The 18,798-nt window shown below is 36.6% G+C and overlaps 1 protein-coding gene across 7 annotated transcripts in view; it reads left to right on the top strand.

The window, feature by feature from the left end:
- LOC123554306 (kynurenine--oxoglutarate transaminase 3-like) overlaps positions 1-18,798 on the top strand; it is a 171,526-nt gene that overhangs the window by 55,751 nt on the left and 96,977 nt on the right. For 6 of the 7 annotated variants that reach the window (XR_006686990.2, XM_053525256.1, XM_045344369.2 and 3 more), the window contains one exon: positions 1,255-1,341. The exons of the other annotated variant lie outside the window; for it this stretch is intronic. Coding sequence is in view for 5 of the 6 variants with exons in the window: in XM_053525256.1 (XP_053381231.1) it covers positions 1,255-1,341 (87 nt within the window). In the remaining variant the exon portion in view is untranslated. The remainder of the gene's footprint in view (positions 1-1,254; positions 1,342-18,798) is intronic. 7 annotated transcript variants of the gene reach the window in all.

Raw genomic sequence — 18,798 nt, 5'->3', positions numbered from 1 at the left:
TGACCTTCACCTTTAAAGTTAAAACCTTAATAGACAACATTTATGGTCTGCCAGCTCACATTAATGACCCAATTTAGTTCATGCTCACATTCAACAACTTTGAGGCAGGACCTACAAACTGACCTGTACATAGATGACTTTGACCTTCATATGATCTTAAAAAAGGTTCTTAGCAAACAGATGTGCAGGTTGATCATGATCTACACTGGTCGCAAAGGCAGAATTAATCGTGTCCAGCTGATAAGGGTTAAACTTAAAACCTAAAAAAAAAACAACATCTTTGGTCACCCAGGGGCATGATTTTGCATTTTGAAAATGTAGCTCCTTTTTTATTTGTAGATTTAAATTCTCATGCTCAGTTAGCATAGAAATAGGGCATTGCAGTCTCAGATATTTTCACATGGGTTTCCTTTTTAGCTCCACTATTTGGAGAATGAGGGTGCTATTTTACTTGCCCCATAATTTTTTCGAAAGCTTCGTTTATATACATATCTTTGGTACTTTAAAAGATAATGACTTGAAATTAAAAATATTTCTTTATCACTTAAAATGTATCTTTATCATCATTATCTGCATGTGTGGTAACAATCTCCATAACTCTGATTTTTGACCAGATTATGCCCCTTTCATACTTAAATTGTTGACAAACTTCGTTTTCTGGACATAACTTTGGTACTATATAAGATAATGACTTGAAACTCAAAATATATCTTTACCATCATCATCAGTACCCCTTCCATACTTGACCTTTAACCCCTCTGAATAGTAGGGTCTTTTTATATCTTGGTGTATATTCCTTTTAAAGAAGACATAAATTCATTTTACTGTCAAGTCGCCGAATAGTGAAGCACGCTGTCTTACGTACAGCACTTGTTGATAATTAAGCTTCAAATTTAGTGCTTTTGTTTGTTTCACATAAATCATTTCTCCTGAAATTTGTTTTTAAATTTTATTTAAAAGAAAATTTTTTAGGTCTTTGATTAACCCTAGTTAGACTGTTTTTACAAACTTTAGGTCACACAAAAATTTGTTCTTAAAGTTAATTTCATTTTAGAATATAAATTTTGTCTCTAGCATTGTCAGTAAAATGTTAAGTATTTAAATGATGAAGTAGACTCATCAAAATAAAAGAAATAAACACACTCAAAGATATTCCAAAATGAGGCTAAACTTGTCAGTTAAAGTGTTGTTAGAGACAAAGAAAATACATACATAGAAATATCTGTATTGTTGTGTTTACTATGTACCTTACAGGTGATTATAATAGAACCATACTTTGACTGCTATGAACCAATGGTTAAAGTGGCTGGTGGAACTCCCGTGTTTATTCCTCTAAGACCAGTAAGTATTTTGAAATGAGTTGTACAAGTTAAGGAGGTAGTATACCTTAACATTTGCATGTGCGTTTGCCCAACCAGAAGATAACGACTCAGACAAAGTTTACGACAAATTAAATGTGTTTGTATATTTATTCTTCTGAAAAAAATCATTAACCTGTCTCTGATCTGATGCGTAATGGTTTAATAATGCTGAAATAATGAATAAATTACTGCAGAAATTCTACAAAATATTCATGATCAACAATTAGGTGAAATTTGTCGTCTTATCGGTAAAATTATTCCCCTTGAAATCACCTAGCAGTGCGATATCGACTTTTATCTGGTTGATATTTTCCAATAGAAACAAAGAAGGAAAAAAAGTTTGAACAAATATTGTTTTAATTAAAATGAACACACAATATTTATTATCCTATTGAAGTGTTCGTCATTCTTTTCTTTTTACAAAGATATAAAAATTATTTATCTAAAATGAAGAATTAATGCTTCCCTTGGCGATTAAAAAACATCACTATCAGTCTCTGTTTACGGCATATAGTTACTGAATAAAATAAGCAAAAGCCTGTGATACGTATCTTATTCTTTTCCCTGTAGCCACTTTATTCATATATTGAGAATATTTATTATCCTATTGAAGTATTCTACAGACAATAAACTTTTTATATATGTTTTTATTTTGAAATTATTTTAATGTCTTCTTGCTTCCCTAGACGTTTAAAAGTTGGTGATTTTTGTATTATTTCTTTATTTGCCGTGTCCGTGGTATTTCCGGACGCGTGCGAAAACTCACGAACCCGCCCGAAGTTTAGCTGCCGATGATACAGAAAATATTATTGTTACAACATAGTATTAATTAAGTGATAATAATAGTGCGGGAATAATTTCAGTTATATTAAGGCGAACCATAGTTTTTGGGAATTACAAGCTTACCGCAAAATAAATGTTACAGAGAAAGATGCTGACGTATCATGTTAATAAATAAAAAAAATATAAGACATGATGCACGTTGCAACTATATATATTTCTTTCTAAACCATTGTCTCGTATTTTAAAGATTCGTTTAATTATACTTATACCCCTTAGTTTAAATTTTAACCATAAATATGTTATAAAGAATTTATATAATGCAACATTTGAGTAAATTGTTTTCGGAGCCTCTGAAACAGCCATATTAAAGCGCTTTTCGATAGTTGTTTATTACCAATTAACAGCTTTTTGCAAGTTTATTGCTTATCAACACCTTTTTATTAGGGGATTAGGGATGATCAGGTCTTTTTATTACACAGATAATAATCTTCTCGGTGACTGCGTAAGAGCATTTTGAAAATTGTAACATGTTTAATGAACGAAACTTAAATACACAATAAATATATTGTTTCATTTTCAAGTACAAATGTTGTTAGATACATAAGATAATGGGACAGTGATTGAGTATTTACTTATATTTGATTAACAGTATTTTTTCCTGAATACAGGTTAATTGTTCGATATTAAAGTATAGATATATAGAACACGTGTTAAAAGTTCGCCTAAGAGTGAAAATATTATAGTATAGAAGTTTTGTGACAACATTGTGAAAAATTGTCCTTTATTAATTTATTAGTTTATTCAAAGAAGTATAAAATACATTTTTAATTTTTTATAGCTCTTTGGTTTATTGTCTCTCCTGAAAATTATTATGTACTTTCCCTGCTCCATATTATGTTCACTTGCTGTAGGCATTGTATTTATGCAATAAATCGAAATTGAATTGAACTAAATGTACGCACAGCTAATCTCAAGAAGGTATAGCACGCGCTAAAGATATGAAAAATCTGTAATCCCCTGTTCATATAGTAAAAATATTCATGATAGTTATTATGAATAACCTTTACACTACATTAGTGTCACTTTATCCTAAATCTTTTCTAAAAGACTTTTTTTTATGGTGTGCTTGTTTTATTCTTAGGTTTTCCACTTTTTAGCTCACCTGAGCAATGCTCAGGTGAGTTTTTCTGATGGCTCTATGTCCGGCGTCCGGCGTCTGTCTGTCTGTCGTCTGTCGTCTGTCAATGTTTAGCTTGTGTATGCGATAGAGGCTGTATTTTTCAACTGATCTTCATGAATTTTGGTCAGAATGATTACCTTGATGAAATCTAGGCCGAGATCGAAAATGGGTCATCTGGAGTCAAAAACTAGGTCACTAGGTCAAATCAATGAAAAACCTTGTGTATGCGATAGAGGCTGTATTTTTCAATTGATCTTCATGAAATTTTGTCAGAATGATAACCTTGATAAAATCTAGGCCAAGTTCGAAAATGGGTCACCCAGGGTCAAAAAGTAGGTCACTAGGTCAAATCTGGGAAAAACCTTGTGTATGCGATAGAGGCTGTATTTTTCAATTGATCTTTATGAATGTTGGTCAAAATGATTGCCTTGATGAAATCTAGGCCGAGTTCGAAAATGGGTCATCTCGGGTAAAAAACTAGGTCACTAGGTCGAATCAAAGAAAAACCTTGTGTATGCGTTAGAGGCAGTATTTTTCAATTGATCTTCATGAATATTGGTCAGAATGATAACCTTGATGAAATCTAGGCCGAGTTCGAAAATGGGTCATCTCGGGTCAAAAACTAGGTCACTAGGTCAAATCAAAGAAAAACCTTGTGTATGCGATAGAGGCTGTATTTTTCAATTCTTCTTCATGAATATTAGTCAGAATGATAACCTTGATGAAATCTAGGCCGAGTTCGAAAATGGGTCATCTCGGGTCAAAAACTAGGTCACTAGGTCAAATCAAAGAAAAACCTTGTGTATGCAATAGAGGCTGTATTTTTCAATTGATCTTCATGAGATTTGGTCAGAATGATTGCCTTGATGATATCTAGGCCGAGTTTGAAAATGGGTCATCTCGGGTCAAAAACTAGGTCACTAGGTCAAATCAAAGAAAAACCTTGTGTATGCGATAGAGGCTGTATTTTTCAATTGATCTTCATGAATTTTGGTCAGAATGATTGCCTTGATGATATCTAGGCCGAGTTTGAAAATGGGTCATCTCGGGTCAAAAACTAGGTCACTAGGTCAAATCAAAGAAAAACCTTGTGTATGCGATAGAGAATGTATTTTTCAATTGATCTTCATGAATTTTGGTCAGAATGATTACCTTGATGAAATTTAGACCAGGTTCGAAAATGGGTCATCTCGGGTCAAAAACTAGGTCACTAGGTCAAATCAAAGAAAAACCTTGTGTATGCAATAGAGGCTGTATTTTTCAATTGATCTTCATGAGATTTGGTCAGAATGATTGCCTTGATGATATCTAGGCCGAGTTTGAAAATGGGTCATCTCGGGTCAAAAACTAGGTCACTAGGTCAAATCAAAGAAAAACCTTGTGTATGCGATAGAGGCTGTATTTTTCAATTGATCTTCATGAATTTTGGTCAGAATGATTGCCTTGATGATATCTAGGCCGAGTTTGAAAATGGGTCATCTCGGGTCAAAAACTAGGTCACTAGGTCAAATCAAAGAAAAACCTTGTGTATGCGATAGAGACTGTATTTTTCAATTGATTTTTATGAAATTTGGTCAGGATGATTGCCATTATGAAATCTAGGTCGAATTTGAATATGGGTCATCTGAGGTCAAAAACTAGGTCACTTGGTCAAATCAAAGAAAAAACTTGTGTATGTGATAGAGGCTGTATTTTTCAATTGATCTTCATGAATTTTGGTCAGAATGATTGCCTTGATAAAATCTAGGTCAAGTTTGAACATGAGTCATCTAGGGTCAAAAACTAGGTCATATCTAAGAAAATGCTTGTTTTATCGCAAAAGACCAATTTTTTGATCCAGTCTTAATGAAAATTGGTCAGAGTATTTGTTTCCATGAAATCACTAGGTGAAACATGTTTTACACTGTTATGGAGTGCTTCTTAGGTGAGCGACCTAGGGCCATCTAACATTTATTTAATCAGTCAGTCCGTCCCTTTTGAGAAACCTTGAGAAGTCATAATACGCACATACTTTATTACACAATGACTGGCTCGGGGGCAAATAGGTCACACTTCCAATTAACAGGCTCTGGTGTCATAAAAAGATACCTTTTACATTGTCAAGTATGTTTGCTAGTTTGTTTTTCTGTTCATTTTTCATCAGTGTGTGACAATGTGTTTTTTAAATGTTCATTACATAGCAAAATTAATTTTAACAAGTTAAATATGATTAATAATAATAATAATAAAAAACGCATTTCACATCTATTTATAATAACTGAAAATGAAATTGTCAAGTTTGTAAGCACTTTTAAAAAATATTTTTTTTTCCTGCTTTCTCTTTTTTAAGATAATAGTAGTTTCATGTACATGTATGTTATGCTCGCCTAATATACATGATTTTGTGTAGTTATATTTGTTTTTATGTCTCAGTTTCTTTAATGTAAAATATAAAGAAGATAATATAGTGTTGATCATATTTTCATATACTATGCCAAAGAAGTATAAAACACTTTTTTATAGCTCTTTGACTACGCAAAATAAAAGAATAAATAACGTAGTGTCTTCTTTTTTCCGTTCCATATTTTACATTATTGAAAAACAGAATTAAACCAAGTTGATGACTATATTTGCTGTTGTTGTTTTACCGGTACTTAAAATTGGTGTGAAATAAATCACCCTTCCCACTACGTTTTTACAGGAGATCTCTAATCTATAATCCTTGTTTTTTATGATCGGCACCTCCCGTGATACGATAAGCGGAGATAGCCGAACCATAACAATCTAAAAAATATCCGATAGTAATCAATATTGAGCTAGACGGTCGAAGGGAGACAACAAGGTATAGCGTTGATCTCAATAAACAAGGAAAGATAATAGAATCGATTTTTGCCCAATTCTTCAGTATGTGTTGCCTTAAAATGATGTCATTGACTTCATGTCATTACATGTCAGTTACCGCACAAAATTAAAAGCTTTTATCTTGAATGTAAGTAATTCTGAGCATTTTATTTATTTGAACTCTTTGAAATTACTTGAAATAAAAAATAAACATGCACAGCCTCCCCTATATGTTTAGTAATCACCTTACAAACAATTCTATCATAACAACAAAATATGACAAAATAAAGTCCTCATGAATTAAATGATTGATGCCTATTTCCATCTTAACAAGGCAGTCTGAAAGAGAGCTGTATCACCCACCACTGTTATGGATGTGAAAGGGTTGATGGTATTGGGTGGAACCATTAAACATTCGAGTTGTGACCTTGACCTTAAGCTGACGGGTGAATTTTGAATTCTGCGCATTGTCTTGATAAGGGAACATTACAGCCAAGTCGTACTAAAATCCTTCAAGGGGTTTAGGAGATACAGAGCAGACATAAAATGGAGGGCTCAAACCTTTGACCTTGAGTTGTTACCTTGACCTTGAGCTGACTTGGCTGACTCATGAGTTCTGCACATCATTTTGATGAGGTGATCATTAAGAAAAAAGGGGTTTAGGAGATACAGAGTGAACACAAAATGGAAGGCTCAAACATTTGACCTTGACTTGTGACCTTGACCTTAAGCCGACATGGCTGACTCATAAGTTCTGCACATTGTCTTGATGAGGTGATCATTTGACCCAAGTTTCATGAAAATCCTTCAAGGGGTTTAGGAGATATAGAGTAGGCAAGAAATGAAAGGCTCAAACCTTTGACCTTGAGTTGTGACCTTGAGCCAACATGGCTGTCTCTTGGGTTCTGCACATCATCTTGATGAGGTGATCAATTGACCCAATTTTCATGAAAATCCTTCAAGGGGTTTAGGAGATACAGAGTGGACACAAAATGGTAAGGACAGGCAGAAGGACGGAGACTATTCCTATAACCCCCCACCACTCATGGCGGGGGATTAATAATGCAGTAACCTCCTCAACAAGACAGGGTACCCACAGAGGCACCTGTCCAGCTGGTTTGAAGGTTAAAGAACTTAACTGCCTTGCCAAAAATTCTGTTATACTCAATAACAAAAATAAATATGACAGAATAAAGTTATCAGTTAAATAATTGATACCTCTTCATCGAGACAGGGTATGCACAGAGGCTGCTATCAAGTTGGTTTGAAGGTTTAATTCCACTTACATAATATTAGAACAAGATGGGTTGTAACGGCCACTCTAATTATACTTGATAGGATAAGCACGAGGGCTTAATTTAAGAAAAATTCTCTTGACAGAAAGGAGACCAAGCGTGAAATGTCAATCAGTCGGAATACTCAGAACCATACCTTAATGGAAAATATGTAACTGCAGCACAACACAACAACTTAAACCAACTAAAGTTAAATACCAGTTACGGTTCATGTTTACCACTATAATGTCTATAGGACACTGCATGAGCTAGGTCAGTTGAAAGTAAAGTTAAGTCAAAAACATTTAAATGATACATATTAACAAATCTAACGCCTGGTCACCCTCCAGTCGATAGAATTTTCTCGCCACAATAAATTTTTAGAAATTTATCCCTCAAAATTTCGAGCGGAGGTCATATTCTTAGAAGTAGCATTTCTTCAACAGTTGCCCATTGTGATAGCTGTACAGCAAAAATTTAGTGAACCTATAAATGATTCCATTTACTTTATGATGTCTTTTAGCAGACAAAATTTCTTTAATTTTTAGCTCACCAGAGCACAAAGTGCTCAAGGTGAGCTATTGTGACCGCTCATTGTCCATCGTCCGTCAACATTTGCCTTGTGAACACTCTAGAGGCCACATTTGTGACCCAATCTTTATGAAACTTGGGCAGAGTGTTTGTCTTGATGATCTCTAGGTCAAGTTCGAAACTGGGTCATGTGGGGTCAAAAACTAGGTCAGTAGGCCAGATCAAAGGAAAAGCTTTTGAACACTCTAGAGGCCACAACTGTGATCCAATATTTATGAAACTTGGTCAGAATGATTGTCTTGATGATTTCTAGGTCAAGTGCGAATCTGAGTCATGTGGGGTCAAAAACTAGGTCACCTGGTCAAATCAAAGGAAACGCTTGTTAACACTTTAGAGGCCACAATTTTGACTCAATCTTTATGAAACTTGGTCAGAATGTTTGTCTTGATGATCTCTAGGTCAGATTCGAAACTGGGTCATGTGGGATCAAAAACTAGGTCAGTAGGCCAGATCAAAGGAAAGGATTGTGAACACTCTAGAGGCTACAGTTGTGACCCAATATTTATGAAACTTTGTCAGAATGATTGTCTTGATGAATTCTAGGTCAAGTTCGAATATAGGTCATGTGGGGTCAAAAACCAGGTCCCCTGGTCAAATCAAAGGAAAAGCTTGTGAACACTTTAGAGGCCACAATTTTGACTCAATCTTTATGAAACTTGGTCAGAATGTTTGTCTTGATGATTTCTAGGTCAAGTTTGAAACTGGGTCATGTGGGGTCAAAAACTAGGTCACTATGCCAGATCAAAGGAAAAGCTTGTCAACACTCTAGAGACCACGATTCAGGTTTGAAACTCATGAGAATTAATCAGAATGTTTGTCTTGATGATCTATAGGTCATGTTTGAATCTGGGTCATGTGGGGTCAAAAACTAGGTCACCCAGTCAAATCAAAGGAAAAGCTTGTGAACTCTCTAGAGGCCACAGTTGTGACCCAATCTTTTTGAAACTTGGCCAGAATGTTTATCTTGATGATTTCTTGGTCAGATTTGAAACTGGGTCATATGTGGTCAAAAACTAGGTCAGTAGGCCAGATTAAAGGAAAAGCTTGTGAACACTCTAGAGCCACAGTTGTGACCCAATATTTATTAAATTTGGTCAGAAGGTTTGTCTTGGTGATCTCTAGGTCAAGTTTGAATCTGGGTCATGTGTGGTGAAAAACTAGTTGGCCAGATCAAAGGAAAAACTTGTGAACACACTAGAGACCACAGTTATGACTCAATCTTTATGAAATTTAGTCAGAATATTTGTCTTGATGATCTCTAGCTCAAGATCGAAACTGTCAGATGGGGTCAAAAACTAGGTCAGTAGGCCAGATCAAAAGAAAAGCTTGTGAACACTCTGGAAGTCACAGTTGTGACTCAGTCTTTATGAAACTTGGTCAGAATGTTTGTCTTGGTGATCTCTGGGTCCAGTTTTAATCTGGGTCATTTGGGGTCAAAAACTAGGTCACATGGTCAAATCAAAGGAAAAGTATGTGAACACTCTAAAGGCAACAGTTGTGACTCAGTCTATATGAAACTTGATCAGAATGTTTGTCTTGATGATCTTTAGGTTAAATTCGAAACTGGGTCATTTGGGGTCAAAAACTAGATCAGTAGGCCAGAAGTCTGGTGAGCGATACAGGGCCATCATGGCCCTCTTGTTTCCTTTTTTGGATAAGTTTTAGAGCATTTCTAGTGATGACTTGCTTCATCTAGGTCTGAGGTTTGTTACTCAATCTCCTGCTACTTTAAGAATATATTACGCACCTATGCACCCAAAAACATGAAAAACTTCAACTGGGGTATCGAGTTCAATTATCAAAATTATCCCTGGAAACGCATCCAATCAGTACATGTTCATCTTCTAAAACTTCCCCAAGATAACATCCTATCGAATAATGTAATGGAATCTTGCATATTTGTTTTTTATACCCCCGAAGGGAGGCATATAGTTTTTGAACCGTCTGTCGGTCTGTCCGCAATTTTCGTGTCCGGTCCATATCTTTGTCATCCATGGATGGATTTTCAAATAACTTGGCATGAATGTGTACCACAGTAAGACGATGTGTCGCGCGCAAGACCCAGGTCCGTAGCTCAAAGGTCAAGGTCACAGACGTTAAAGGTCATTTTTCATGATAGTGCATTGATGGGCGTGTCTGGTCCATATCTTTGTCATCCATGGATGGATTTTCAAGTAACTTGGCATGAATGTGTGGCACAGTAAGACGACGTGTCGGGCGCAAGACCCAGGTCCGTAGCTCAAAGGTCAAGGTCACACTTAGACGTTAAAGGTCATATTTCATGGTAATGCATTGATGGGCGTGTCCGGTCCATATCTTTGTCATTCATGCATGGATTTGAAAATTATTGGGCATGAATGTGTACCACAGTAAGATGACGTGTCGCGCGCAAGACCCAGGTCCGTAGTTCAAAAGTCAAGGACACACTAAGACGTTAAAGGTCATATTTCATGATAGTGCAATGATGGGCATGTCAGGTCCATATCTTTGTCATTCATGCATGGATTTTAAAATAACTACGCATGAATGTGTGGCACAGTAAGACGACGTGTCACGCGCAAGACCCAGGTCCGTAGGTCAAAGGTCCTAAACTCTAACATTGGCCATAACTATTCATTCAAAGTGCCATCGGGGGCATGTGTCATCCTATGGAGACAGCTCTTGTTTCTAAACGTTTTTAACAGACTTTACAGAGACTCTGAAGTATGCCGCAGAATCCATATTCGATCTCGATCATGCAGATGCACTACGAAAATTATCGACAGAACAGACTCTTTTAAACGGAAAGATGTGCATTTATAGGGATTATTCTAGAGCTTTAAAAAGGGCAGGGTACTGCTAAAAAGGGGCAGGGTGCATATTGCGCATTGCACACCTTGGTCTACAAAAATCCAAAGGTAGATTTCCATGGTTTTTGGTTATAAATGTCTATTTTGTAAGTTACTACATTGTATATTAGGGTGTGCAATACAATCTTTATGCTGAACTTAACATTTTATGATATTTCTAATCAAGAAAACTTGCAAGACAAAAATAATGAATGCAATCATAAAACAAACAGTATGTATTTATTAAACAAACAGGAATAATGTTTTGTTGTTGTTTTTTTTTTTCATTCAAATTCATTGCAAGTTTCTTCTAGTGCAAATCTGAATATATTTTCAATGTTATTATACATTCATCATATTACTGAGCATACTGTTGATACTCGTGTAAAATGCGCAGATTTATAACCCCCGGGACCACCCCTGAGTCGTGAGTGCGTAGTATTCACGGGTATAGACGATTTTCCAGCTTCAAAATAAGTTTATTTACGATTTTCGCCATTTCGGTAAAGGGAAACTACTCTCAGCGCTAACTGTCTACGCTAAAATCTAAGATTGTCGTTACATACCATAAAAGATCGAGTGTTTTTTTTTCTTAAACAATTTTAATTTCATATAAATTTGATATTATTTTGATGAAAGAAATATAAAAAATCATAGATATTATGAACCTAATTAAAGATCGAGTATTATCTCCAACCGAGATCAAACTGTGAGCAACAAAACTGACACGAGGTGTCATGCTAATTGCCGATAATTACTGGCCCTGATTTAATAAACGGCAGACTGTGTTCTAAATTATGTTTTCTCTCCCTTTTTATTCTGTTTTCCAGTTTGCTTTTATTGCAGACCTCTCTAATTGTTGTTTTTGCGCTTCAGTCGGTCATCATCTCTTAATCGTTTTAATTACCGTTACTCTGCATACATGCTTCGGGCAAATACACAGCACCTGTGTGAAGTCGCCGAATGTCATATCTGCATATCAAGTGACAGTTTTTTGGGATGTCTCCTATTTTGACAAATGATTGGCGGGTAATTCAAAGGGGCGGTGCTGAAAGGGCAAATGGACTCTAAAGAAAAGCAAAAGGGCGGCAATTTGGGCAGAAGGGCGGCGCTGAAACAGGGCAGGGCGCGGTGCTTTTAGCGAAACGATTGAAATGGCCGTTTACAATTTTATTTTCGCTTGTATTCACTCCGGACTATCGGCGGGAAAAATAAAAATAAAATTAGCGAAAATCACTTTTATTTTTATTTCAAAATCGAAAAAATTGGGTTGGCGCTCCCGAGAACCAGAAAATTGAAAAATTCTGGCTTAACCAGTATGCACTTTTGATATCTGACTTAAATAGTTTACAATTTCGTCCTAGAGTATATTGTACTGAGCATAAAACTGGGTCAGTGTAATCGTTAATGGACTCACCTGCGGGGTAAGATAAATGATGAATCATTCGGAATTTGCCTGGAGTTTTGTTTGGAACGAGACCATTTGGCAATAGTGGGCATTGAACTAATGGGCCCACTACTGTTCCTGCCTCAACTTCCTTATTTATGTGTTTTTGTATTATCTCAGGATTCAGTGCAACCGAGTGAAGGTTTTTTGAATCCCGCGGCAATCGAGGCCCTTTGTACTGAATAGGAAAACCTTAGCTAAAACCATCTTTCAAAATGTAGCTTCTACTTTATCATAATCACGTGCATAATGTTTCAAAGCAGCTACATTGACTGGTGATTTGGCTAAGTTAATAATATACAGGTTGAAAAACTCATCATTAACAGCGTTACTTGTTTTAATTTTTTTTGGGTGTCCTCGACCCCTGAAAGCTCCTCTGAAGGGTCTGCCACGAAAAGTAGACTGGCTCCTTGAACCATGTGTATTTATAGATGACCCCAAACGGTTGCAGTTAAACTACGGATGAGGAGCAAAGCATTTAGCATAGATGTGGGAAAATTTACAATTTGGACATGTATAACTACCGTTGTTGAAATCATTGCATGTGTACTTCTGCGTACTAGACCTAAAATTTGAATTAGCTACTTGGAGGTCTCAGACCTGCATACATCGCCACCATAAATCATTGTTAATTTGTGACCAGGATGATGACGATATTGCTTGGCGTAGACTGAACTGTTTGTCGTATGTTTGCAACGCCTCCCTGGCGCATAGCACACTCCCATGATGTTATACATGTAATGAAGCATTTCGTGGATCTTATCGCTGTGATTGAGAAGGTAGATTGAAGCATATATAATGAATGCATTTGTCCATTTTTCCATTGATGACAACTTGTCCTTGCATTCTTTCTGGGTAGTTTCAATGTGACCATTTGGTGTTAGCTTGAAAACACCACCTTTACAAGATTCCAAAAGTTCAACGGCCCCTTTTTAACAGAAGTACTAGATTAATATATTCGCCTCAGCTTATCTGTTGTTTTAGAGATGACGGAACATGTGCTGCTAAATCATCTCTTGAGAGGCAAATAAGAGACGATGTTTGAGAAGTACCTATGCTTAAAGGTAATAAAGTTTAAGGAACTTGACTTGCAAAAAGAGGATTTTGTACCACTATGTCACACCCCATTTGAGCATTGTTATAAGCTACCTATACAGTTATTAGAAGGAACTACACCAGAATCTAAAGTTCAAAGTCATTAACATTTGACCCACTAGAATGATCCTGCAGTAGCCTGTTCCCTCCATTGTCAATGTCACCAGTGTTGACCATTCTACCTTCAGATGCCACATGTTCGTCAGCCAGTCTGCCTTCAATGTTACACTCGTCGGGCCTTTTGCTTATGGCCCCTCATATTAGGTCTGTTCTCCTCATTGTCCCGTTGTTGGTTTTCCCCGCTTTTCGTCGGCTGCCACCCGTCCTACACCACATCTCCTATCACGACCTCTCAGCATAGTGTAAATTAAATTATTTATAAAATTGTCAACTCAAAATTGTCAGCTTTACATATACTCACTCAATCAACGTACAAAAACAGACAGAGAGCTGCATGAGAATTTTCCGCTTTTTATGTAAGTTTGACAGACTGTTTACCAGTACCAAATTTAATGAGCTAAGGGCTCATGGTGAGCTTTTGTGACCGCTCAATGTCCGTTGTGTGTCGTGCATCGTTTGTACGTCAACAATTTCTAAAAAAAATCATCTTCTTCAAAACCACTGGGCAGAATTACACCAAACTTCACAGAAATGATCCTTGGGTGGCCCCCTTTCAAAATTGTTCAAAGAATTGAATTCCAAGCAGAACTATGGAAAAACTTTGAAAATCTTCTTGTCCAAAACCGCATTTCATAGGGCTTTTATTTTATAACTCAAAAATAAATGAACTTTGAAAACCTTCTTATCTAAAACCACAGAGCCTAGGGCTTTGATATTTGGTTTGAAGCATCATCTAGTGGTCCTCTACTAAGATGATACAAATTATTTCTCTGGGGTCAAATATGGCCCCGCCCTGGGGGTCACATTGTTTATAATGACTTATATAGGGAAAAACTTTGAATAACCCCTTGTCCAAAACCACAGGGCCTAGGGCTTTGATATTTTGTATGTGACATCATCTAGTGGTCTTCAACTAAGATTATTCATATTATACCCCTAGGGTCAAATATGGCCGCGCCCTGGGGGTCATATGATTTACATAGACTTATATAAGGAAAAACTTTGAAAATCTTCTTGTCCAAACCACAAAGCCTAAGGCTTTGATACTTGTAATGTAGCATCAGCTAGTGGTTCTCTACCAAGTTTGTTCAAATTATCGCCCTAGGGTCAAAAATGGCCCCGTCCCAGGGGTCACATGGTTCATATAGACTTATATAGGGAAAAGCTTTTAACATGTTCTTGTCAATAACTACAACATTCAAATTTGGACCACATGTATATTTTTGAATGGCAAGATGACCCTTGACATGAGTTGACCTTGATTTTGACCTAGTGACCTACTTTCACATTTCTGTAGCTACAGCCTTCAAATTTGGACCACATGTATATTTTTGAGTGGCAAGATGAACCTTGACATGAGTTGACCTTGATTTTGACCTAGTGACCTACTTTCACATTTCTGTAGCTACAGCCTTCATATTTGGACCACATGCATAATTTTGTGCACTGGAAAAAACTTTGACCTTGATTTTGACCTAGTGACCTACTTTCACATTTTTGAAGGTACAGGCTTCAAATTTGGACCATATGCATAGTTCCGTGTTTCAAAATGAAATTTGACATTGATTTTGACCTAGTGACCTACTTTCACATTTCTCAAGCTACAGCCTTCAAATTTGGACCACATGCATAGTTTTGTGTACCGAAAAAAACCTTGACCTTCACATTGACCTAGTGACCTACTTTCACATTTTTAAGGTACAGGCTTCAAATTTGGACCACATGCATAGTTTTGTATTCCGAAATAAAATTTGACATTGATTTTGACCTATTGACCTACTTTTACATTTCTCAAGCTACAGCCTTCAGATTTGGACCACTTGCATAGTTTTGTGTACCGAAATGAACTTTGACCTTTACATTGACCTAGTGACCTACTTTCACATTTTTAAGGTACAGGCTTCAAATTTGGACCACATGCATAGTTTTGTATTCCGAAATAAAATTTGACCTTGATTTTGACCTAGTGACCTACTTTTACATTTCTCAAGCTATAGCCTTCAAATTTGGACGACATGCATAGTTTTGTATACCGAAATGAACTTTGACCTTTACATTGACCTAGTGACCTACTTTCACATTTTTAAGGTACAGGCTTCAGATTTGGACCACATGCATAGTTTTGTATTCTGAAATAGAATTTGACCTTGATTTTGACCTATTGACCTACTTTTACATTTCTCAAGCTACAGCCTTCAAATTTGGACCACTTGCATAGTTTTGTGTACCGAAATGAACTTTGACCTTAAGATTGACCTAGTGACCTACTTTCATATTTCTGTAGCTATAGGCTTCAAATTTAGACCACATGCATAGGATTGTGTACCGAAACAAACTTTGACCTTGACATTGACCTAGTGACCTACTTTCACATTTCTCAAGCTACAGCTTTCGAATTTGGACCACATGCACAGTGTTGTGTACAGAAATGAAATTTGACCTTGAGGTAGTCAGTAAGTCTTGGAATTTGGAACACTCAAAAATGGCACATTGGTGGGCGCCAAGATCACTCTGTGATCTCTTGTTATTCTATCTAATACTTTGCTTTTAGGGAATATACAATATCAGAATCCAATACATTAATCATTGATACAAAAGTTAAAAAATGACATGTTGTGGTCACTCAGTAAATCTGTCGGTGTGCCCCGCCAGATTGTTAGAAATTCCGTCGACCGAAAGGAGACCGGACGGTTGCTTTAACATCAACGCTATCAAAGTAGGAAATTAATATGGTGGCATGACTGATGTATTATATATTCAGCTATTGGAGCGGTTCACTATACAGCTAAGCAACGCGATGCTAGTTTAATACCGATGCGACACTTTGGTGTCACCCAGGCCAACTATAACTGACACGAAGGCTATGATTTCATCAAGCAAAGCTAGGTAGCTATTGTCTCAGTACTAGGACAATACCTATGCAACAACATTATTATGCAAACGTCGGACTGATACAGCAATTATAAACAGCAATACTACGTCAGCAGCCATAAAACAACAACAGCAATTCTACGTTAACAGCTATGTAATCCAGGCATTAGTCACTGGACAAAATATTTCGCGCTACCCGGATTGTAGGTCCCCGATCAGCGTGAGTGCCTGGCGCTTGATCAGAAACCTGAACCTGAGAAACATTTAGATTCATGATCTTGATTTTGGCGACTACTAACATTCAGATTTTTACAAAAATATAACACATTCGGTCACCCTCCGATCGACAGAATTTTTTCGGCCACAATAAATTGACCCAACAGTTTATCCCCCAAAATTCAGAGCACTTATTCGCAGATTAAGGAAAGTAAAAAAGTATGACACATACACCGACAAAATTGAAAAAGAAGCCAGTTTAATATGTATATACTATTCAGTAACTTATTCATTTATTATGAATCTGTTTTTAATTAGGATATATGTTTTACAATAATGTCCTTAACGTAGTCTAAGTAAAATTCCAAGTCTACATCATTCAAATGCACGGCGTCTGCACGAAAAAAGTTAGTTTTATCGTCTATATCCGGAGATACATAGTCTCCATTGCCCGATTCTAAAACAATCGTGCGTGCTAAACGGTTAAGTCTTTTCCTTTTTTGTTCAATAGGTTTGTAGCCCATATTGGTCCCCCTCAATGACTTTCTTTGGAGAATATCTATCCAAATGATAACTGAATTTGGTAAAGCATATCTAAGGTAGGTTACCTCCCTTTGAATGATTTCCCTGATAGCTGGTGTTTTTAGGTAAACTAAATCATTCCCACCTAGATTAATAGTGATCGTTCTTGGTGGTGAGCATAGAAGGACTTGTGATTCCACTTGATGTCTAAATCCCTGCCAGCCAAGACCTCTCACACCCCACCAGCCTATCTTCACATCATTTAATTTCAAATTGGGGTAGCCATGGCACGAACTCCAGCCCAATAGGGAATGGAATCCCCTAAGATCCATATGTCTATAGAAAGGTAAGACAAGATTAGTTGAGCCCTAATTGTAAACATAAAAAAGGCAGTAAGAAACACGGCCAACATATTCTTAAGCTGTACACAAGGTTGAAAAACTGACAATTTTAGCATATATAAGTCTGGTAAGAATCTGTGTAAGTGAAATTAATTTCGAATATATAATTTGTAACAATTAGATGACCACCTTCCCATCTTCATAATTATCTCTGAAGAAACCCCTTGAATTGCCAGATCAGTAGCTCTGCCTATTCTAAAACTATGTGATTTAAAATTACCCCCTCTTTAACATGTTCTGCTTATAGCTTTCGACAAAACGTCGGTGAACTGTGACCTCGTGACTACTGCACCATTCTGGTGACAAAAAAGTGCTACTTGATACATTGGTCGTAATTCCAAAAAAGCTATGAGCTTTAAAACCGGACATATATTCTCATTTTGCCTTGGAATTTTTATCAGATACTGGCTTTCCTCTTTGATTTGTCTTGTAATAGCGAAGTTTGATAATGACATACCGGTAACAGTTATTATGCATGAACGATACATCATCACGAAGCAATGCATTACCTAATTGGTATGTACGTGGCGCTACTAGTTCACTCACACGAAATAAGCCAAAATATGATAGCTTAAACAAAGCTGAAAATAGTTTTGTTTCATAATTGTCGTTACAAACTGTTGGTAGCACATTGCAAACTCTCTTAAGAACATGTTTCCTTAAAGGGGCTCACTCGTCCCTAGTGTGCCTGTTTCTGGGAGTCCCCTCTAAAAGTTTATTTACTATGAATACTTGGCTAAAATCAGTGAAACCACATAGTTTATGAAAATGATTAATACCTGCTAAATAAGTTGCAATTGTTTTAGGGGACAACCCTCTTTCAAAACAGTTGGCTAGAAAAAGTAGTACATGGGACACAGGGATCGGTCACAACTTTGGAAATGTATAGTTTGATCTAAATCTTTCGAATGAATTCACCACCGTATGATATCTCAGTAATGAATTAGGCGCTACAGCTGTGTCAAGGAGCTGTCTAGCTCTGAGTCGAAGACACGCCATAGAAAACTGGGTATTTGATGCGGTTCGGGATCCGCCTCTGGTGCCAAGTCCCTGAATCTTTGAAAATCAAAGCGAGATAAAGAGTCGCATATGTCGTTGTTACGACCTGGGACGTGAGTAGCCTTTAACCATATGTTTAGTTCTAAACATCTCAATGTTATAAGTCTAACCAAACACATAACCTTTTCAGATTTTGAAGTCAGTTTGTTTAAAATGTGAACAACTGCCATATTATCACAATTAAATTTGAGCTTTTTGTCTTTTAACTAAAAGCCCCATATAAATAATGC

The sequence above is a fragment of the Mercenaria mercenaria genome, chromosome 15 (genome assembly GCF_021730395.1).
Source record: "Mercenaria mercenaria strain notata chromosome 15, MADL_Memer_1, whole genome shotgun sequence".
Taxonomy (NCBI): Eukaryota; Metazoa; Mollusca; class Bivalvia; order Venerida; family Veneridae; genus Mercenaria; species Mercenaria mercenaria.
The sequence above is the reverse complement of the archived record's forward strand: the minus strand, read 5'-3'. Positions and strand labels throughout refer to the sequence as shown.